This window comes from Epinephelus lanceolatus, chromosome 23 (genome assembly GCF_041903045.1).
Source record: "Epinephelus lanceolatus isolate andai-2023 chromosome 23, ASM4190304v1, whole genome shotgun sequence".
In the NCBI taxonomy this organism is placed as follows: domain Eukaryota; kingdom Metazoa; phylum Chordata; class Actinopteri; order Perciformes; family Serranidae; genus Epinephelus; species Epinephelus lanceolatus.
The window spans coordinates 25,671,304-25,695,323 of NC_135756.1; the positions used below are offsets into that span (position 1 = coordinate 25,671,304).

At 42.1% G+C, this 24,020-nt stretch overlaps 1 protein-coding gene across 11 annotated transcripts in view; it reads right to left on the minus strand.

Annotated features, from left to right (window-relative positions):
• Window positions 1-2,576: 2,576 nt before the first annotated feature.
• Window positions 2,577-24,020, minus strand: part of dock4b (dedicator of cytokinesis 4b) — a 170,189-nt gene continuing 148,745 nt past the window's right edge. For 2 of the 11 annotated variants that reach the window (XM_078165406.1, XM_078165403.1), the window contains 7 exons: window positions 23,494-23,605; window positions 20,353-20,434; window positions 18,938-19,047; window positions 15,822-15,894; window positions 10,576-10,692; window positions 9,732-9,796; window positions 2,577-3,172 (listed from right to left, as the gene is read on the minus strand). In XM_078165406.1, the coding sequence (XP_078021532.1) occupies window positions 2,726-3,172; window positions 9,732-9,796; window positions 10,576-10,692; window positions 15,822-15,894; window positions 18,938-19,047; window positions 20,353-20,434; window positions 23,494-23,605 (1,006 nt within the window). In that variant the 3' untranslated portion in view covers window positions 2,577-2,725. Of the gene's footprint in view, window positions 3,173-9,731; window positions 9,797-10,575; window positions 10,693-15,821; window positions 15,895-18,937; window positions 19,048-20,352; window positions 20,435-23,493; window positions 23,615-24,020 lie in introns of all 11 variants that reach the window. The other 9 variants (XM_033614621.2, XM_078165402.1, XM_078165405.1 and 6 more) reach the window with 7 other exon arrangements.

Sequence of the window (24,020 nt, forward strand, 5' to 3'; positions counted from 1 at the left end):
ATCATCCACCTGAATATTACTATCTGATCTGTTGAGAGTAAGCTGAGTTATGAAATGATTCTGTTCCTCTGTCTTGTCGCAGCTGTGCCCCACTGCCACATTTTCTTCACTGATTTTTGGTCAAGCCTCTCTAAAGGCTTCTGATGGATGCGAAAAATGCGAAATTTGAACTAGTTCAGAAAAATTTAATGGGGAACCAAAGTTTCGGACCCAGTGTGCAAATGTGATTGACACATTGTGAGGTCGTATTTATTTACAAACATGCAACAATTTCAGACTCAGTGTGCAAAGGCCTTTACTTGCGATTTGCTCAGGTACATGTGTACCAGGCTACGGGATTCTTGTGAGGATTCTTGCACACATTGTTGATCATTAGGTGAAAGTGTGGCTAGTTAACTACAGGTAACTTAGCTATGATAGCTAACCACCTTAATGATTTAGTGATTAGCGCTTGCAAATCTACCTGTCTTCACCAAAAAATGGTAAAACCACATGCAAAACTGCAGTACACAGTAATGCATGTTTGCATGTTGTATTTATTGGGATATATATTGGAATATATTTACATTTTGAGCATATTTGAATATTGGGGAGGGGAGTGGGGATGTGTCCTCCCCCGATTTATATCATAATTACTGCCTTGGATTGATTTACATTGCATATGGTTCTCACCAATGCTCGTCCTTCTTCCCTAAATCCCAGGTTGTGGCCTTTCAAGTTAACTTCCGAGGGGGGCATCTCTTATTATCTCTGCAGCGCTGGGTTTTTTCGTGTATTTGAAACCTCAAAAAAGAAAACAAATCTGTCAGTCAGTCGGTTTGTATTACATAGGGCAGTTTATTGAACTTGTAAATGTGTTAGGTGTCATTATGCATGACCTTAGTTTTTCTACACTCACAAAACCATAAAAGTTTGAACATTTATAATAATAATTTGCTGCTTCAACATTACATTCAAAGCTGTAAATTGTTATAGCTACATTTTGTTAAAAACACAATATTTACATTAATTGTAATACACAAATTTTATATTTGGCATACTTACATTAATCTCATCATATAATTTACAGGTTCTCAAGTACTGATTAATGTGAATATTTAATCTCAAAAATTCACAACAAATCGAAAAGTAAATTAACCATACAAAAATGAAACATACAAACAATACTAAAGCTAACCCCCCCCCCCCCCCCCTCCAAAAAATGGTGCACGGATTTTAAGATTGATGAACATTTTATGCCAAAATGTCCTCTATTTTACAAAACATTGTGAAATGTGCCTGCCACGGAACATTTACTTCACTGCAGCAATGCAATGCGGTTGAACCAAGCAACTATTTATAGTGCAGTCATCTCACGTCCATCTTTTTAATCAAACACAAAGTAAATCTCAACTGTACAAATATTTGACAATGATTAGTTTGTAAATATTTCTTCAATAGAGCGTCAGACCTTGTGTGTTTTTAAGGTGACTGCTGACAGTGAAACTCTGGTCCAATTACTGTTTTGTCAAATAGAGAGTTCATAATAACAGTACTGGTCATAATACACATGATAAAGTCTTGTTTGTGCTTGTCTTGAGTTACATTTGATCCGCAGATTACAGTTTAATTAGGATTTTTGGGTGAAATCACTTTGAAAAATTCTGTCTCAAAAATGTCTTTTCAGTTGAGCACTTCTGAGCTTTGTCGAGTCCAGGCCCCAGATCAGAGAAAGTTCCTTTTCAGCACATTGTACATTTTCCTTTGGCACAAAACTTGGTACCCCCCACCCCTAAAGATCTGTTGTCATGTACATCATGCAGGAGGGATAGGGTGTGTTCACATAAATGGCAATGGTCAAAGGCAAAGTCCAGCTTCTACGCATGCAGTTGCACCAGCGGTTTTCTGTGTGTTTGGTCCAGGCTCATGATGTCATCATTAATGGGGGCAATTTTTGGTTAGATGTGAAAATTTTAAGCTTCTAGAGAGAGAGGGGCAGTAGAGTGGATTGTTATGGTCACAACTTCCCACTGAAAACCTCTCTAGTTTTGTGATTTACATAAAACAATGTGGAGCTAAAATAAGCCAAAGTTACCAAACGTTTTATGCCACTGCATAAAAATGTCAGAATATGGTTGTCATTTTAAAAGCTGGCAGGTATAATTAATTATCACACATTTTTTTGTACCATTGCTAGTGTGGATATGACTATAGGAACACACCCGTTTCTACTACACTTCACTGAAATGCATACTCGAGGCCTCTAGCACCTTTTTAGCCATACAGCATACAAATGTTAAAAAAAAAAAAAAAAACGTGCAAGACTCACGGATAAAAGACTCTGTTTCCAATACTTAAGGCAAAAACAATTCTCATATATACCAATATACATATATTTGAGATTATTACATCTATCAAAACTGTGTTTTTCTAGAGTGTTCTGGTAAACATATGTTGAGACTGATCGTGTGGTGACCTATTATACATACTAGAGCTAAAAGTGCGGAATGACCGAGTCAAAGTCAATGCAATGCCCTCTAGTAAATACAAAAAGAAACTTTCCTTATTTGACAGTTTCTTCAGGTTTTTTTTGACTGCCTGTTAATCTATAGGCCTGTGTCTGTTATTGGAGTGTAGGTCAGGAATGCCAAACTGAAGATCACAAAAAACAAGTGAGTGCCCAGTAGAAAAGTGCAAAATACGCCAGTGTGTTTTCTTCGAGCCCCAGACCTGGACGAACCAGCACCTATAGCTGGGACACCTTCCTGGGCAGAGGCCTTGGTCTGGGGACCCGAGGGTCGGAGGTTCCGTCCAGCTTCATGCTGCCCGTGCGGAGCTGATGAGGCTTGGGTGGCAGGGCCGGGGGGTCCGTCTGTGGGGGGATGGAGAGGCTGTGGGGAAGCGGCACAGGCCTGCGGGGGTTGTTCCTCTCGTACACGCTGTAAGGGGGCGGGGTCTTGTTTTCTCTGCGGATCGGCTCGTCCGAGCTGCTGGAGACGGAGTTTGGCAGGGTGGTGGGAGGAGGCAGTGGGTGGTCACCTGCAGGCAGCTCGGTGCCCGAAGCTTCCGACACGCTGCAGCGACTGAGGGAGGAGATGCCACTGGAGTAGCTGCCGGAGAGGACAGGGGAATTGGAGACCAGGCTGGTAGACTGGCACTCGGTGGGCGAAGGGGTGAAAGGTGGCACTATGGTCTAGAGGGAGAGAAAGAATGAAAAGAAATCATATATATTCTTCAAGTGAAAAAATAATATGCTTTTCTTCCTTCTAGATTCACTCGTGTTTGGCATTTCGCCTCGCTATATTTGCCTTTTTTTGGTACTGTACCTGACGTTTACAGTCTGGCACCTGGTCACTACCCTTTTCATAAAGCCATGACCTCACCTGAGCACTGTGGGGGTACATGCCTATAAACATCCTGAACACAGCAAAATAAAAATAAACTATGAAAATACCAGCAAAGGGCAGAGTCTATGCAGAAAAATACACCACCACATTCTTCTAGTCATAAGTGATGACTGAGAGGAATTACTTCTGTATGGTCTAAATGGACTGCACTTGTATAGCACTTTTCTCTCAAGGCATTTTTACACTACATGTCACATTCACCCATTCACACACTGGTGGCCAAGGCTGCCATACACCTGCTACTCAATATTCATTTACATGCACTCACACCGAAGGAACAGCCATCGGGAGCAATTTGGGGTTCAGTATCTTGCCCAAGGATACTTTGACATGCGGACTAGAGGAGCCAGGGATTGAACTGCCCATCCTCTGATTAGATCGGTGGACGAGAGCGGTCGCCTTAAGCATTGTTATTTTTTTTTAAATAGTGCAGAGTATATCTTTAAAGCCGAACCAATTAGTTGATGAACCATCAGACAAAAAAAAAGAATCTGCAACTATTTTCATTGTCAATTGATTGTTTGAAGAGCAACACAGCAACTCCAGGTTACAGGTTCAGAGCACCAAAACCAACCACTGTCTTATGGTACAACCCAATAATGATTTTTATTATTTAATTATTCAATTATGCTGTTGATTACATTTTTTGATGAATTGATGAATCGTTTAGTCCATGAAATGTCAAAACAAATTGAGAAAAAATGGCCATACCAGGGTCTTCGAGCAAGAGCTGACATTTTGTTTTGTCCAACTGAGTCTAAAACCCCAAAATATTCAGTTTACAATAATTAATAAATACATAATATTACAATTTCTGTATCTAGAACCAGTGAATATATGCCATTTTTGCCTGAATAAAAAAAACATTATGGAAATACTTGACAGTTCATTTTTGTTAATCAACAGTAACTATTATTAATGGCAGAACTTTACAAGTGCATTGGATTGTGATGTTTGACAACTTCAGTTCAATCAGGAACACTTTAGTCAAAGGAAACTTAATTTCCATTTGTAGTATTATATTTGGCAGTATGGCTCTGTTCTGGGGCCCCTCTGCCTTTCCTTGGGCCCAAGCAGAAAGTCTAAGGCGGAGAGCACACTTCTCTGCCCTTCCACGCGCATACTTGAAAAGCCTTGAAGCAGAGAGAGCACACCTCTCTGCCTTTCCATGCACAAATGAGGAAGGCCTGAGGCAGAGAGCAAACCTTCCTGCCCTTCCATGCGCCTACATGTAAAGCCTAAGGCTAAGAGTAGGCATGTAATGATATGTCGAATTTCGTTGTGTCGCGATAAAATAAATTCTCAATACCATCATGGGAATGCCACGGTAGTTATATAGCTGCGTTCTCCTACAGAGCCGGTAATATGACTGTGTGACTACATTCCCCATACTCCTTTGCATGCAACTGCGCGCGCAGGTGAGAGCAGACTCGTGCAGCTCAGCCTCTCAGCCTTCGACTCTGACCTGTGCGTGACCAGAGGAAACAGCGAATAAAAGTAAGGAGATTGACTGTTCTTCTCTGTGGATTTTCTCCACGACCGTTCGTCATAGCGAGAAGCCACGCATATCACGTGACACAGCGGAATCGTGGCTTTCCAACAAATACATCATATCGTGGACTCTTTATCGTGATAATATCGTATCATGAGTTTCTGGTATCGTTACATCCCTAGCTAAGAGTGCACAACTCTCCATCCGTCTGTGTGCCTACATGGAAAGTGCCTTGCAGAGGAAGCCGCAACAGTCAGCAGGCCAGAGTAGTTTAAATAGAGCGCCCTGAATAAGATTTGCCAATTGGTTGCACAGAAAGGAATCATGCAATCAGCTGACTCCCTTCCAACAATCAGCTGCTCCATCAGTTGATTGGGCTGTTTGAGATCAGCTGATGTAGCTGGGATGTGAGCTGAGCTTGACATCGTGTCCTGCCTGAACTAAGGCTTTGCTAAAATAATATCTGCTGTGTACGACTCACAGCTCCGCCCGCTCACCGGAGCATCTCCAGTCTCTGTCTTTGCCGTCTGTTGAATGGCAGTCTTCAGTGTTGACTGCCTATTACTCCTGATGTGTAACCAATCAGGCAGTGCTGTGGTGGGACTTTGAAAGAGGCTACAGATGGTGACAGAGAGGCAGCTGCATCAGAGCCAAAAGTAGCGCATTTTCCAATTAATTTATTTCATCAGCCATCGGACTGTAAATAGTAAATAAAGAATATAAAATCAGTATGTGGCGGTCAGTGTTGATATTGTGGTGGGCAGACACAAATAAATCAATGTATGAGAAACACTGAATCCATTAGATAGATCCAGATATCTGAAACAGTTATATCATTGGGCTTTGGGCTATTGGTGGAACAAAGCAAGCAATTTGGAGACATCACCTTGGGCTCTGGGTAACTGAGACGGAAAAAGCAAATAATCAATTAATGGAGAAACTAAACAGCAGATTAAAAGATAACGAAAATAATCATTAGTCATGGCCCCAAAGCAATTTCTACTTGTAACCTCAGATTGTTTCATTTGAAAGATTTTTAGTGGCCTGAATTGAAAGTATCCAGTATTTCTCAAGACAGAGGCAAAAACTAGTTTACATCTGATAAAAATACGCTGAAAACAACATAGCATTACTTTAGATTTATGGTAAGTATGCAACCATATTGTCTCTTTTTCTGCTGTCTGAAACACGTTTGCTGACACAGCCCTCCAGCCACAATAAATACTTTTTAAAACAGGAGAGTCAGTGAACAGATTGAGAGGGCCAGGTTTTTACACTCCATCAACTGGCCCTGTGCACCGAGATGAAAAAGCACAATATGCCGCACTCCCCCCCCCCCTCAAAAATCCGATCGCTCATCAAAAATGTTTTTCAAAGCAATTACACCATGCTGCCATTATATCTGCTGAAACTTAATTGGATCTAGTGGAGTATACAATTGATCAGTAAGGTTGTAGTGTTCATGCTACAGGAGGCACGCACCAAGAAAGGTATCCATTTGACGTGCACGAATGGACAAACCTTTTCACATCTGGGGCAAGCATGATGAAAATCTGTGTATTTAATATAGCGCTGACAAGCAATTTCAACTCCTGACCCAGTTCTCCAGGGAGAGGCCGGCACTAAATATCATTTCTACCTCTGCACATGAGTAAGTGCAGCCCTGTTGGACTGGCACCATGTGTTTTCTGCAGGTTCACTACTGTCCTGGGGTTTGTGGTCTGGTAATGGGCCCCTGGCTGCACTGACTGATGTGTGCGTTCACCGTGTGTGCCAGATAATGGGGCCTGCTGGAGGTCCACGGAGGACCCGTCTCTGGCTGTGCTGTGATGGGCAGCTTGGTTCTCCCGCTCCAGGCCGCTTCTATTGCCACAGCACGCACGCACACACACACACACAAACGTGCCAGCATGAACACACCTAACCACACACAGAAATCTGATTGACAGAGCACGCTGAGTGCCAAGCTGTCACTCACACTTTGGTTTCCAGAGTTGTTCTCTCTCTCTCCCTCTTTCCGCCTCACACACACACAGACCACACCAACACACGCAAACAGCCGAATTCTTGGTAGCTGTCACATGTAAGAAGACATCACACCCGCAACAAAGCCAGGAGCTTAGCACTGTTGCTTGTCACAAGCCCACAAAGAAGATAACAGTTAGCAGAGAGACAAGCTTCAGTTCACCAGAGTTTCAAAACAACTTTTTTCCCCTCATTAAAAGCTCACTCAGCGCTTAGTTAACCTCTCCTGGCCCTCTCCTGCTTCTGCAGACTGGTATTAACTACTAAGAGGCTCATTAACAACAAATCAGAGCTCGGAGACAAAGCAAGACTAATCAGTTTAACTGCAGATAAACAGAAAAACACTTGAGGTCAGAGGTATTATAAAATTGTTTCAACACATCTCACTTGAGAGATGCAGCATACAGAGGTCTCAAAGCATCAATAGTAAAGGAACATAACATTAGCAATTAGCGTTTTTGAAATTTAAATTCACTGATAAAGTACATGTAGCTGAAGTTTCATAAATCAATCTGTTTTTGCTCATTTTGGGCAAGACACCAGGTGACATCCTCTCAGAGCTTTTGCTAAGGATCCCAACTTCCCAGATAACAAACTTTTCTCCTTGTTGAGAGTTTTGCGTGGAACCAGTGTAATAAAGATTGCATTAAGGATGCAATATGCACAACGGAAGTAAGCAGTAGTAGCAAAATGGCAGATCCCATTGCTCACCTGAGAGCTTTTGTTATGTTTTGCAATTTTTTTTCTTATCCAAAAAAACAAACATGGACCAACTATTGAGAGGACATAAAAGACTATTACATGCAGGACTCCATCTTTTCTTTGTGACTTGTAGCATAGGACACGCCCATTAAGCTTAAGGAAAACCTACTATTTTTTATTCCAGCTGAGAACTATTTCATTTCTGAACCAATTTATTTTTGGCCAAAATGCTCCAAACGGTTCAAAATGAGGAGCATGAACTGGAATAGAACCTGTTCCATTTTCCATGAAAAGGGTTATGCGAAGGGTTGGGTATCATTTGGGTTTTTAAAAGTTTAAAGTATAGTTAAATGTATAAATATGAATAAGTACAAAACACTTGTAACGATTTCACATTATAAATAAAACCTAACCCAACAACAATAATTTAACACCAACAGTTACAGTACTGGGATCAATATTTGTCTCCCAAACTCAACGGTTCAGACATTTCTCCATTATCTATTTAAGAGCAGCTAAGGGCGCTTTCACACCTGCCCTGTTTGGTTTGGTTCAATCGAACTCAAGTTCGTTTGCCCGCTAAGATCGGTTCATTTGGGCAGGTGTGAACACAGAAATTACACTCAGGTGCACACCAAAATAACCAAACTGAGACCTTCTTGAAGAGGTGGTCTCAGTCTGGTTACAAATGAACTCTGGTGCGGTTCATTTGTGGTGAGAACGTGTTCTGCCCTCGTTCCGAACCAACTGCAGTCACCTTCCACATTGTTTGGGTTAAACATGAGCATGTTACAGTCCTGGAGGATTATTAATGTGCACCTCCTCCTGTACTTCCTTAACATGCACATTCAACACATCCAATGCATCAAAACATTGTTTTCTAGTTGGAGCCGCGCCTCGTTTTCAAACTGTATGGTGTGACTAAAATGAACAATGACAGCAATATAGTACATGATGACCAGCGCTAAAATCAACCTGTGTAGTTGTCCCTCCATTGTGACATTAGAAAGTGTCGCATTTATCTTTCAAGCGTACTCTTCTTTAACGTTTTGGTTACTTCCTGGATTTTTCCCACACAGAAATTCTGACCAATCAAGAGCAGCTTTCTCATCCAAGGCATTTGATCTGGTTCGTTTGTAAATGCTGCCGTGAGAACACGAACCAACTCTAGGCAATTCTCCAACTTTGTAACAAAATTAGTCCCTGATTCAGACTAAAGCAATACAACTCTAGGTCTGAAAGCACCCTAAGATTGTCACTACATTGAGAATAGCTGGTCCATCTTAACAGTCGACCTTAAGAGAGACTAACTTTGAGCACAGATCCTTGACTTAAATCAGCAGGTGGTAAGCAAGACACCGGAACTTGACTTGGGTCTTGAGTTGTAGCATTTATTTGCTAACTAAACTGTTCACACATTGTACTGCTACGTTTAACTTTATACTCTCTGCTCTGGTCACCACAGCCTACGCACACCATCTGGCACCAAAACGAGGTACTGAAATCTGTGTTGTAATTTGGTCCAGTAGGTACCGGTCGTATAGGAACTGGACCCAACCCTGAGATGGAAGCTCAGAAAGAGCTTCTACCCTCAGGACACTAGGATCTTAAATGAAGACACTTCCAAAGAATGCCCCTCCTTAATCATCAACAAACAGGATTTTAACTAACAAGAAATTATATTTAACTGGAACTGTAGCTTATATAATTTAATGTGAAGAATAAATTGATTGATTGATTGATTGATTGATTGATTGGTTAAACACAGTGGACAGTTGGCATGTACCAGGTGTACATTAGCTAATATGAGTGCCCTCCAGCCAGTCCCATTTTCTCTTTGAGACAGCCGTGTCATAAAAAAACTACAAAATCAGCAGCACCGGAGCAGTTAGCAGCTTCACTGAACAGTAATGCAAAGCTCCCAGGCCTCCGGTTGACACAGACTAGGATAAAGACCCTTGAGCTGGCCAATAAGACGTTAGCAGTGCAGGATAAAGGCCCAGAGGCTGTCACTAAGCAAGGTCAGCCTGTCTCAGGGAAAGAAAGATAAAGTTAAAAAAAAAAAAGAAAGCCCCAAAACTCACACCAAACGGAGAGAGGAAGTGAGTGACACAAACTAAACCAACCTTTTGCGGCGATCTGGACGCAGAGACAGGAGACTGCGACCTCATGTTTTTAGCCGAGGAGCCTGCTGACAAGCAGATGAGGGAGAGAGACACAAGAAAAGAGGGCAAATTCAAATTAGAGGGCCGTTTTCTTCCATTCACCATGATGACACAGCGTGAGTCATGCAAACATACACACATGGAGCTGAGAGGGCCAGTGGCTTAAAGCATCAATGAATCAAATAAGCGCTGATGTTCTGCAGGTCTTTTAGGCTGCCTTAAGCTGTTTCTACATCCAACAGCTGTTCCTGCTCTTTGCAATGAGGGCAGAAAAAGTAGGGGGAAGAAACACTCCATCTGCTTACTACGCTGCTGGGCAGTACAATATATCAGAAAGCACTGGGGAATAAGTCAAGTCTGTTGCATCTGTAAATAAGTAAACAACTAAAACACAGTTTGAGCTGATGGTGGAAGACAAACTGTTGTCGAAATGTAATGACATGCAATTCTCAGGGGGCCTGAAACGGAAAAGAAACACAAATCCGGGAATTGACTGGAATTTCAATTGGGATTGACTTCAGCCCTCTCCAAGTCCACAGAGATTTTCATCCTTGTTCTCAGCTTAACACACACATCTCACACCAGAAACTATCAGCATTTCAAGACAGTTAGTGAAGAAGATGCTGTGGCCATTGTGTATGTGGATGATGTTAGGAGCAGCAAGCCAGGAATCAGCAGCTGGGAGCCTCAGATGGGAAAATGCCACAGTAGGAGGAAGAAGAGGAAGCACCAGGTGTCAAAAGTCAGAGTGGAAAAAATTAGTACCATTCTTCGTCAGAGGATTCAACATGATCGGCCACTTTACCTGAGTATGGTGGCCTAGGAGGTACAGGCGGGCATTGCAATTTGCCAAAAGAGTCAGAGAAGGATGGAGCGCCCTCTTTGACACTGTCTAGGCTCCAGCTACTGGGTGTGGGTCTCACTTACAGTACACAGAAACATCACAAGTCACTCAACAGCTTATGGGATAACACAAGACAACATGGAGAAACACATTTCACATGGATGGGATGGTAACTGGAAACACACTGAGCATGATCAGCTGACTGTGATGTAGTCAGGACACATTCAGGAACAGTAGTTTCACACCAAACGTGCAAAAGTACCTAGAAATTCAGCTCCATACAACAAGAGATGGGATCCAACATGTACGCACTGTCTTTTCCCACACAGTTATGGTTACTTTACATGACTGATTTCTGTGTTGCTTTGGGCTCTTCTTACTTATTTATTTCTTTTAAAGAGGGCAGAGCTGAAGAAAAGTGATGTCACAAACATGCGTGCACCAATCACAATGTAAGCAATATTTAAAGCAGAATCTGATGAAGCCAAGTTTTCAGGAGCTTTAATGAAAAATGCCCTTTTAACTCTTGTAGATCTCATCCCTGCTCATATTTTGCACCTTTTTTGACAATATATGTAAAAAATACATGTATATACAAAAAAATCTTTTTTCGAGTTTTTCTATATTAAAATCTAATCATGTTTTCTTTCTGTAAACAAAATAGAATGTGTGCTTTTGTAAGCTAGTACCAACCAATTTTGACCAAAAATATCAGGGCATCCACCAATCCATAAAATTTGCAACTTCTAGCCACACAGAGCTAAAATTAAGTTAGCTAGCTAGCACAACATGCTACATCAGTGTGTCTTCTTTTACCCAAATACCGTGTTGATGGGCCGAGGGCTGAAAGAGTTTATCCACTTTTAGGAAAGTGGTAGCAGCTTCTGATTATGCACAAGGCATTTTACACGGGACTGTTTCAGCAACTAATGTTACATGAAGCATACTATTGGCTTCATCTCTCTCCCCATTGATACTACTAACCTTTGGGCGTTACACTGTTGTAGCCTAAGGTTTTAGCGTTGCGATGCGCCTGCCGTTTCTGGGCTCTAGGCGCCTGGCTTTTTTGCCAGAGCGCTCTGGACTCCACAAGCTGAAAAAACTTCAACTCTCAACGGAGAAGCGCTCCTCATAATCTCTTTTTTCATTGCTGGATCCCCAGAGCTGTATGATCCGACGATAGACAGCAGGTTTTTAAACTGCCCCTGCCATCGAGGCGAAGCTCCTGGACCAACTGGTGGTACTCCCCATTACCCACCCTCGTTTTAGAGTCTCATGTACCCACACAGATCTCTGTTTCCCTGTGACCAACAAACTACCTACTGACAGCCTCTCACCTTCAGCCAGAGCTACAGCAAGTACCCTTGCCTGTCCATTTTAGAAACTAGCTACTAATTACTATGAAATAAAAAAAACAGTAGCTTGATTACAGGGGAAGGTTAGTGTAAGGAGGTGATGGGGTGGTTGCCTGGCAACAATAAAAAGGCGCAGCAGGCGTTTTTGATTTTTTTACTAGTATTATAAATATATTTACTATTCAATTTTTTTAAAAAGGCAGTACGGTGCGGCTCATGTTTTGCAACACTTTCTGTATGATCAAGGCCTAACTGTTATTACACACCCACTTTTCAATGATCAAGTCAAATTTCGTCAAATACTATATCCCACCTGCCTATTCTGTTTCATTCAGAAATGCACAATACTGAAGCTGGATACACACAAAAGCCATTTCAGCTGATATCTGATATCAGAATATCAAAAATCACAAAAATCATTTTTCAGGTTGGTATTCTCTTCTGCTCTGACAAAAGATGCAATGTTTGAAATGGGTTTTTTTTATCCAAAATTGTAACAGTATCATAACTGTGCTACCTCAGAGATGCACAAAATTTGCTTTTTGGTGTTTTGTACAGTGAAAGAGGTGCCATCATGATTTCTGCCTCCTAACATTAGAATCCTACTGGCTGTGCATTGCGGAGGTCAGCGCATTTGAGGTTATACTGAAATGAACTTTGCCTGTCAGGGCAGTTCTCACCGCTGTGGCTCACTCAGCAGCCCAGGAGAGCACAGCTCGGTGTATATTTTGACATCCAATTGATTCAGTCTTTTCTTTTGACATAAGTGGTGACACTTCAGTTTCACTTTTTGCTATGCATTTTTAATGATTATGTCTTCCTGGAATCCTGAGGCCTGTCTCAGTCTTTGATGTGTCCCAGCTGTTTTGTTCTTGCTTTTTTCCTGACTTCCTGTCCTGTCTCTATTGTGCTTTTCAAAGCAGACTGTGGATGATTTTAGCCCAAAAATGATTCCTTTATTTCTTCCAAGAAAAAATAACATTAGCTGATATCACTGTTAGAAACATGACATAGAAATGCAAGATGCTGCTTAAGGTCAGGCAGCTAAATGAACCTCTTTGCAAGTGATACTGTATTTGTGGGTGGTTGAGGATACTTTTTAAACCAATTATGAGCATACGATGTTAGATGCACGCAGGTCACTGACTTTGGATGAGATGTTGTGTGAAAACAATAATTATCTTTCACATTATTGCTTGCTTTAATTTGCTGACAATAACTTAAATGTTCACAAACAGAGAGATCAAATATCTGTGCAATGCAGCATTTGCACATTTGGTGTGAAAACAGGGTACAAGGCTTTCATGAATGTACATTTTACATCAACAGGAATAAACTCCAAAATAATGAGTAATAAGTAAACAGAAACTATAATTGAAATCGCAGTCAGGGTGATTGGTCAGGTCACAGTTTATAAAGTTGTGGTAGCCTGAGGTGTCTGGACACCACTACCGAACAGGCTTCATTTTCATTTCACTGCTATAGTCTAGGGAGCGTCATATTTTAACGACACTATATTTGGTATCTGGAGTTGTAATCTAGGTTCAAAGCAGAAACTGTGGCAAGCAACACTTTTATACAGTCACAGGTTTTGTGTAAATTCTCGCACCTTTCATCATTGTTGTATGCATGAAGGTGTCATGTCGCCATATTGTGGCAGTTCATCTATCTCTCACTGCATTATTTACAGATCACACTCGAATCACATGGAAAGGTGTGTGAGTCACAAGGAAGCTATCACATCCGCACTCCTCGCTCTTTATTTAAAGGCGTCTCTTCCGCTACTCTCACTAATTATTTCACAAAGCGTTCGCAAGCAGCACTGATGGAAGGAAACACATTTTACACTCAGTTTTGCTGGAGTTCAGAGAAAAGCAATCAAACTGTTCGGGGATTTTTTTTTTACTTTAATTACACATAGGAAAGGGGGGGTCAGCTTTCATACTTAATTCTCAGGCATATTTTTCCCAGAAAATGCAAAAACTCGACTACGCTGAGCAAAATGACAACCAGGAGGCTTAACTAACAGATATGAAGTCATACATATGAATGTCACACACGTCCATCAGCGTCGCAGGCATAGTACCTGCAATTTTATTACTCTTCTAGGATAAGGGAAGATGAAAAGCTGCAATCTAGACAGTGTGTCTGGTTAGGAGTCGGAGGAAAATGGAGCCCAGCATGTGTGTGTGAGTGGATGTGTTTGTGTATCCTGAGGAGCTCCCAGAAGCAGCTGCGCGAAGACAGACGCCTCTAGTCTCTCTGCAGTCAAACTGTCATACACACTGCATGTCTGGGCACATGACCGCCACCCTGGACGGCGGTGTAAGTGTCGGTGAGTAATAGAGAGGATGCCTGTTACTGCTGACAGTAAGGAACACGAAAAATATAAATAATAAAAACTGCACATCTAACTTTAAGGGCTGCTCGACGAGGGCAAAATTCATATTCACAATTATTTCGGTCAATATTGAGATCGCAATTATTCAACACAAATACTAACTGTAGGTGGCTCATCTGCCCTAGTTCTTACTGTAACAGTTAAGGCACTGAAATACTGGCATATAGTCAATAAAAAAATATACAGTAAACAACTCTTCATCGCAACTCTGACCTATTGATAATTCCTGAGCTGCAGCTTGCTCTCATTTACACACAGCAGGCACAACGGACTGACTAAAAGGCACACGTGACAGCACACTTTGACTGCACGCTCTAATTCTGTATTCTCTACCATATGTGTATATGCATGTGTGGTCAGATATTTGCGGCGAAAAACACTCTATAGCATTAGTTATTATGGTCTGAATCTACAGCGAGGCTGCCTGAACACTCAGGGGAGAAAGAATTAACCTTTCAGTCTTGCTACACTAATTGACACATTGGAGTGATGCTGTCATGAATAAAAAGTTTCGTTTAAAACACACCAAACAGCGGCAAATTGCAACCTGCGGCAAGCTGCCTTGCAATGTCCATGGAAAGTTGTAGTAGCCGCTCTGAGCTCAGCGAGCTGTGGGTGTTTGATTCTGCAAGGACTGCTGCCAAAATAAAAGTTAAAGATAGTTTGAGGGTGCTTTCACACCTGCCCTGTTTGGTTTGGTTCAATTGAACTCAAGTTTGTTTGCTCCCTAAGCGCGGTTCGTTTGGGCAGGTGTGAACACAGCAATCGCACTCAGGTGCACACCAAAACAACCGGACCGAGACCATCTTGAAGAGGTGGTCTGGGTCCGGTTACAAACGAACTCTGGTGTGGTTCATTTGTGGTGAGAACATGTTAGGTCTGAAAGCACCTTAACTCCTGTAACGTTGATGATAAAAAGACTTTCTTTCCACCTGAAACACGTGAACACGCTTGCCGGCTGCCCAAAAATGCAATTATTGTGGTGAGCCACACTTTGCTGCTGCTTGGTGTGTTTTTGGCACTAGCAGCCATCATAAGAGCTCCTCCTCATAATGTAATGAGAGCTCAACAGGCTGCACTGGAAATGGTCACAGTGGCAATGGGTTAATAGAGTTACTAGAGGGTCTGAAAAGTCGCTAACTTTAGCGAGAAAGTCGCTATGCTGGCTGAGTGCACCGCTGTAAAGGGAAGGACTGTGCTGGATTTATGACACAAGACAAAACAAGAGCATCGCTGCGAAACGGAATGCAACCCAATGATCGTTTTATTTTGTTTCCATAATTATCGGACGCCAAAAATGTAAATGAAAATACAATTTAATGAATCAATTAACATTTTTTCTGCTAGAAGGGATGCCCTGCAAGGTGTATTTCAAGGGTTTCTGAATGTGGAACATCATGAGTCCACAGAAGAGAAGGATGTGAAAGAATATACTAAACACAGTGATTTACCTTTGTCTGGTGCTGAGAGGTTGGGGTCACTCCTTGGTAAAGTGGTATCGCCTATCTGATGAGGAGGAGCTCTCTGCAAACAGAAGAAATAGTCCAAATTACTGTCAAATATGTCCAGCGTGAAATATTTGAGATAACATAGGTAAATGCCAGCTTTAATGCAAAGAGGAATAATTGAATATTGGGCAGTTAAAACAAATATCAAGGTGTGAAATCTTTCCCTCACAAATTCAATAGAACAGACAGAGGGAGGCTCAGACAGCAAAAGAGTCAGACAGAAACGGTGTTGAATGCGTAATGACCTTTATGTCTGGCAGTGGTGTGGTATTTGTCGAGAAGGGAGAGCACTCCATCCTCAAAAATATATAAATACGATTTCTTCTTATCCTGTTGCTAATTACTGTAAATGATACAAGTGATCAATGTTTCTAACAGTCACTGTGACATTAGCAGCTAATAGCTGATCCGTCTCTGCTCTCAGGTTGGAAATAATTGTTCAGCCTCCCAACATCTATTCATCTGTGGACTTAAAATGATTCTTTTGACTCAACACAAACAGGATAAGAAAAACAGGTGAACTGTGCCAGTAGCGCTGACCGCAGAGATGAAAGGCCTTGAAAAGCAAACACATTATTTTTCTGTTACAGTAGCTCTGTCACTGAGGATGGAGTGTGTGATTGCGTTACATACTGCCCTTTAGCAAGAGAAGACACTGCAATATCGTGTCGGCTCTTGTTCTTGCTGTACTACAATGTTGTTGTCGTTTTTTTTGTGCTGAAAATAAGGCTGCTGCTCTTGAAAAACTGCAATTCTCAGCTACAAAAGGCCTCATGGCATGTGCCCTCATCCGAGAGGCAATTTTTCCTTGCAGAGAAGTCACCCATTGAGATATGCTGTATAATACAAAGGCGACCTTGATTTCTGCCACAGCATGCACCTTATGGGCCGCTGCAATGTTGGGCAAACATGCAGCTGTGGAGTCGCCTCACATCACCTGTGTCATGGTCTGAAAGTTGTGCTTGAACACACCGAAAAGACTACAGCCAACTGAACATACTTTCTGCGCCTGCGTGAGAGAAAATACCTCTCCATACCAGCCAGGCCACCTAGGAAGTGCACTGTGCTTTCAAGCCAATTGTCAAAGTGGCATTACACAATCACATGATACCCTGCAGCCCAAAAAGACTTATACAAATAATTATGATCCACTTCTGCTACAGAGCTCAGTGGCTAAAAATATAATCGTGACAAATCATGGTCGACCAAAATCACAGCGTCAATGATGCGGGACCCCCTGCAAAAACTAGGGCTACAGACGCTGAATGATGGCCAACCATCAACTTGGTGTGTCAGGGCCCTGAGGAGCAAAGTCTCAAAACGTATATAGAATTTGTCTTATTCCAAATAACACAACCACACATTTGGTAGACAGGTGGAGCTAAGTGAGCACGGCTGAAGAGAATCATCTGTAGGAGCTGCAGGTGAGATACAAAAAAGATCCTTCCTCTTCCATAACCATCTGCTTACAGTAAAGAGTGGGAGGGGAGGTGTTTTCCTCATTCTCTATTCATATTTCAAACTTTTCTTTTAATCATATCCTCAGTGTTGCTTGTTAAAGAAACACAGACGGCTCTAAATGCTGCAAAACCCATGAGACCCGTGATATTTTCTTTTACATAGCTGTGCATCTTCTTTACTGATGATTCAACCGGCAGAGTTTTGTGCCCACTGAAGCCATGAAAATGCTTCAACTGTGAGTCATCTCACATTGTCTGTGCAGAAAATGACCGTGTCTTTTACTGCAACAACCACTGACATGACGCCACTATTGGGACAACAAAACAATTAATTCAAATTTCTGGTATCTATCACAAAATGGTGTGTCTTCATTTGTTTTTTCTTTCAACCAAATATAGAACTACGTATGTGACAGCAGGAGCACATACTCTAACTTTCCTCATAACAGCAGACGCGCTTCCTTCGCGTTCAGGTCACTGAAAGGCCAAAAGCTTGTTTGTCTGTTTCTATTTTTGTATCCACTTCTTCACTGCCTGCAAATATCCATATGTTGTAACCTGAGGGTGTGACAGCTGCATTGCACTTAAATTGACTTGACAATTAAAATCCATTCTATAGTATACTGGAACTAAACTTATTGCTGGATCCCATAAATAGCTACACTGTGCCATTCCCTGTGGTTATACCTTTCACACTTAAAGCCTGATTTATGGCAGCGCGCTCAACACTTTTGGTAAGTGTAAGTCAAGTAAAAATAAACAGTTGTGTGTCGTTTTCACTTTATGCTTCAGCCAAGGGTGTAGGTTTCATGCGGGGGTGGGGTCCTCTGCAAATTTTGTCAAAACAAAAGTCCTTTGCCACTTTCATGTTTTGAATTGCACACGTTCTAAATACTGACAGAGATCTGTCCGTTGCACCCCTCCAGAAACCTCTGTCTATGACTTCTGGGAAAGGTTTTTAAGTTATCTCCATGGTAACCAGAGACCTACTGCGTTCTTTAAAGATCTGAGTCTATTTCTGTTGCATTCAGTAAAGCGTAATCCGTTTAAGTCAGCTGTTAAATCACACAAATATCCTGTTTTTAACTATGGTACACTGATTGCTCAGCTACCAGTCTGTGTGTGAGTGGCAGATTCCCTCACCCATTTTAGTGGGCTGGGAAATCAAATCAAAGTATCAATAAACAGAAACGCTGCTGATTTCCTCCCATGGCGCTGTCATGAAAACTATTTTGGTTCCGTAAATGTGTGCTGTCAGTCAGCCTGGCGAAGGCAGTTTGGCCGGCCGCAGTCCACTCAGCTTCCTGGGTGCTGCTGCTGACAGACGGCCTATGTGGATTGAAACCCACTATCTCCGTGGCGTTGTTGGTAACACTATCCAATCACATTGTGCAACAAAATATGACACTGTCCAAAATAACAAAATTCTCAAGTGGCACGGCAGGAAAGTGTCAAGCAACGCATTTTTTTCTGTCTAAAAAATACGCCATTTCTGTTGAGCAACACTTATCAAAAGTGTCAAGTGCCCTATCATAAATCAGGCTGGAGTGTGTGTGTGTGTGTGTGTGTGTGTGTGTGTGTGTGTGTGTGTGTGTTAACCTGTGCAGGGTCCAGGGGGTTGGGGAAGATAGCACTGACCGGTCTCTCTCGTGGAGACAGACACGCATTTTCTCTGGAATGCTTGTGTTTCTCTGCCATCTGGGGTGAACCTGGAATGGAATGGTATGAGATGTTAGAGCGGCCACACACACACACACACACACACACACACACACACACACAAACACACACACACACACGCACAAGAGCCTGTGCAACACATAAGGGACCAAATAGCAGCAAGGTGTTAGACTATTACCTACAAATACTGGCAATCAGGAAAGGCCAATCTCTCTTTCTCCCTCCAAGCCTCTCTACCATTCTTTCAGCCTCACTAGCTCTACGACGTGATAAATGGCCTGCGCCCTCACACACACACACACACACACACCCTCCTTACTCCATCCAAATCGCACTCCCTCACCTCCTCAGTTGGACTGGACAATTACAACAGACAGCACCACCTGCTAAACCATAACTCAAAAACATATGTAACCCATGCACCGACAAAACCCCACACACACACGCATGCCAATGATAACACTCGCTCGCACCATTTTCACAGCACTTCCCCTCGTCTGGTGTTAGCCACTGTATAGATCTCGATCCATTAGTGACTGCGATAGCACTTGGAAGGCTATCATATGAGTTTGAGATACCCATCGCTGGCTCTCATTCAGATAAGACCACACAAGCAATAATTCTCTGTAGGCTTTATGGGTAGACAGAGGCCACTTTTATAAGGGCGCCGCCCGCTGCCAGCAGCTTGCCAAAGGGGAGTGAATAAGCTTCCATAAATGTCTTCATATATCCTTACTTTTTATGATGTGGATCAGGCAGAGACACATTTGCACATTTGAACACAGCGAGATAAGAGGGCAGACAGTGAAGGCATTAGATATTCACACTCCACACTGTGGAGGAGGCCTTGGACGCACTGCGCTGGACTGCTGGAGATTGCACGCAGGTCCAAGAAGGATACTCCACAGAGCTGCAATCATCTCTTACTCTCTCTTGCATTTTCACCGGCTCCATGTTTCTTTCAACAGCATTTGTCTCCACGTCTCAGCCCATTTCATTTTTCATCTCAGCTCATTTCGTATTCTCTCTATTTTTCAGTCTCTTAACTTTCCATTCAACCCTCTCTCTTCATTGTTCACCTTTTTTTTTTTTTTTACCCCCCATCTTCCTCTCCTGCTTGTGCTCCCTAGCTGTCTTCTAACCTCCCTGACCTCACCAGACAGGACGCTATGGTGGTTTGAGAGAACATCGTGTCACTGAGAGGTCAAAGGTTCAGTCCCTGTGTTTGGTGTGTCCAGCTGAACCTCTGTCTTCTTCCTCTGTGTCACTCCAGGGTGAAATAACAGCTAAAAGCCTCCAGTGTATAATACTAAGAATTTTTTAAAGAGTCTCACCTCTGGCACTGGAGGGGGCTGAGCTGGTGACATTGGGCGAGGCAGAATGGTTGGAGCTGAGGCTTGAGGTAGACGGACTGGGCTGTAGGTGGGATGACAACAACAACAACAACAACATTACTAACATAAGCCGGAGCATTATGAAACATTATCTTTTAAATATGAAAATAAATCAGCTTAAGTCATAATTCCAGTATCGAAAAAATGTTAAGACGTTTGTGATGAAGTCTTGGGGTGGGCAAGTTATGTCTTGTTTGTTTAATCTGTACAAAAACCAAAGTGTAAAAGCAACATGTGGTGGTTTTTACAGGCTTTATGTGCTGGACGATTCTAGGCTGGGGGCTGTTGCCTGGCAACTTTCAATGTCGACAAGACTAAGCTAAACAGCTGTTGGTGATGGCCTCATATTTAGTATACAGACAAGAGAGGGACCTGATCTCATCATCGGCAAATGAGACCAGTTCAGACACTCAAACAGACAAAACAAACAAAAAACACCCTGTCATTAAAAACTAGAATTACCACCTCATAGTTGTGTGCCTCTATGAACCACTCGTGTTGCCGTTACAGTTTACATACACGTCTGTGAAAACACTGATGCTTCACACACATCTTCCCCCTGAAGAGGATGTCCGCAATCAACACAATTTCAAGGTGGACACCCAAGATGAGTGTCACCAATTCAGTATCTGACCAAATGTCTCTTCTGTTCCTGAGATATGATGTTGAGTAATGGCCGGAAAAGTGTTTTTGCAGAACAGGATGATGTCACAGTGAAGTTGACCATTGACCTTTTATATATCTGGACCTTATACGTCATTCTTCTTGACTAAGACCTCTTGTCCTCATCCCTTTTTGTCCCATCTAGTGGTAGTGTTAATTAGAGAGTACTTATTTGAAGACATTGGGAATTCATCATCAGCTCATTGTAGGGCACTGGGAATTTATTATCGTGTCGTTTGAGGATACTGGGACTTTATCATTGTTAACAATGTTTAGTTTGTTTGATACTTATCAGGTCCTACTAATCCCAAATAGCTAGGAGAAATTAAAAATGCATGCCAAACAAAAGTTCAGGCCTCAGGAGGATATAAAATGTCATCACTTTATCATTATATGGTATTAGACATTTGTGAAATTTGGTCGTAATTAGTGTACGACTTCTTGAGTAGTGCCCAAAAACATGTTTTGTGAGGTCGCAGTGACCTTCAATTACCAAAATCTAATCAGCTCATTGTTGAGTCCAAGTGGACATTTGTGCCAAATTTGAAAAAAGTCCTTCAAGGGGTTCTTGAAAAATCATGTTCACGAGAATGGGACGAACGGAGTGATGGATGAACAACCCAAAAAACATAATGCCTCCAGCCATGGCTATTGCCGGTGTGAGGGCATAACAATCCATGTACAATCCAAAGTCTGCAACTGAAACCTGAAAAATATACCTCTCTAGGAGGTTGGGGGTTTAAGGCTTAATGCACTTTGTGACTTGAGTTGTTCAGCAGTGATACTTGTCTGTAGGATCCTCGTTAAATGAATTGTACTTGATCTACACAACAAACACTTTGATGTTCAAAAATAATATTGTAATAGGTTGAGTCAGATCCCTGACAACAGCCTTTTTCCCTTGTGTTTGTCTCTGCTTCCTGTTATTCGAGGCCTGCCAGGTGCGCTGGACAGCTTGCGGGGAGTTGTCAGCAGCTTTCTCAATTGGCCAAATCCAGTTTAGATTACTGCCCGACTCCAGCAAGCTGCCTGGACGGACCACACAAAGCACTGTGTCCTTATTTGATATCATCATGATAATTTACTTGGCCGGACAAAGATCCGAACAAGCAGAGAGGACGACGGAAAAGAAGGGTCAGAGTAGGAGAGAAATGAGGAGTGAGAAGGATTAAAATGTATTGGATGTGAAAGCTGTAGGGAGTAGAAAGTCCTTGTTGGCATAAGGACTCGATGTACTTACCTTAAACCCCCCTCCCCAAACAAGTTTTACTTTACTGACTAACACTAAAATTTTGTTTAATATGACTTTCCCATATAAATATTTTAAAAAGCAACTCTGAAAAGGGGCTGGAGGCAGATCTACTCTTTTTCCCTTATTGAGAAATTCTGGATCTAGCCTCCGCCCCGCCCACCAGCGCTGCTCGCACTCGGTTGACCCATAAAAGAGCGGATCACATCAAGATGACTAGCGCTAACCTTAGAGGAAACATCGGAGAGATTTAGCCATACATGACATCAATCAGACCCAGACTCAGATGAGGAGTCTCATCGACTAGCAGACATATCAGAATGGTGAGTGTAGTTAGCATCTTTTATTTATTTTCTGGATGTGTACGATTTGTCGACATGTCAATAGAATGTTGCTACAATTGCTCGCCGGCACCAGAATTACTTGTTGCTTTAGCCTGCTGTTAAAATTATCATTTTAATGCAATTGCATTCACCCCATCAAAATGCCTAAATTGCCTTTATTTTCCTAAAGAATATTGTTTTCAATAAATGTTATTTGTTAGCTTTTATTTAGAGTTATTGTCATGTTATGTAGAATAATGTGCAGTGGTCATATCACATGGCGCAATGTGCCGCACATTTCAGTGGCATTTAAAATATGATTTGGTGACTGAAAAATGTGATTAACGATTTTAATTGGCTCTACTCTATGCAATATTTTTGTGGACAACATTTAACCTTGTAGATCAAATTATGCACAATTCTGACTGTTTTCTGAGTGCTTTCTTACTTTGAGAGTAGCTGACTAGTCTAAGTTTCAACTTCCATTTAAAAATCACAGACTCCGTTTTACATCCAAAAACCGCTCTCGTTCATCATGTTTGCTGCCAAAACTTTTACTATGCTAATGCTTACTCTGCTCTCTGTAATGGCAAGACTGCTCTGCAGTGAAGGTTTCAGATTTCTTCGCCGATGTTGTGTTGAAGTGTGTTCCCCGTGTATACGTGTTCCCATTTTAGACTGCGACTGACTTTCAGTTTGAGGTGGCACAGTTAGACAGTGGTTAGCATTGTCTCCTAACAGCAAGAGGGTTCCTGGTTCAAACTTTGGGGTGGGGAAGAGCCTTCTGTGCGGAATTTGCATTAAGGATCACATGTATGCATCTGCAATAGACAAGCGGGAGATTACCTGCATGTTGAAGACTTCATCTGAACTCTCCGACTGCCCTGTGATGTTACTGACTTCATTGGAGGCCTGAGACGACAGTGAGGACGAGGAGTAGCGGTTCACCGCAGGGTAGCTGGGGAGACTGAGGGTGAGAGACAGATAGAGAGAGATGGTTCTGGCGACTTTCGGTAAAGGAGGCTACAGTATTTTGTTTCATTAGCTTTCAGAGGTTTTCACTCACCGAAAATTCGTCGCAGAAAGGCAGACAAAAAGACAGGCAGGCAGGAAAAAAGACAAACGGACAGAAAATGTCAGATTATAAGAAGATAAATCAATGCAGCAATCACAGCATTTCATCAAGCACTTGCCCGCCAAAAGGCAAAAGTGTGAAAGAAAGGTTAGAGAACAAACACAATGGGATTTTTAAAAGGAAGGTTAAAGCGGGAGTCGTCACCAAAAAACAGACGTAACCTGTTTTTGTGTTGCCAAACAGAGAGCGAAAAAGAAATCAAAACTCTACAAGTAAAACATGAAATGTCACCGGGAGA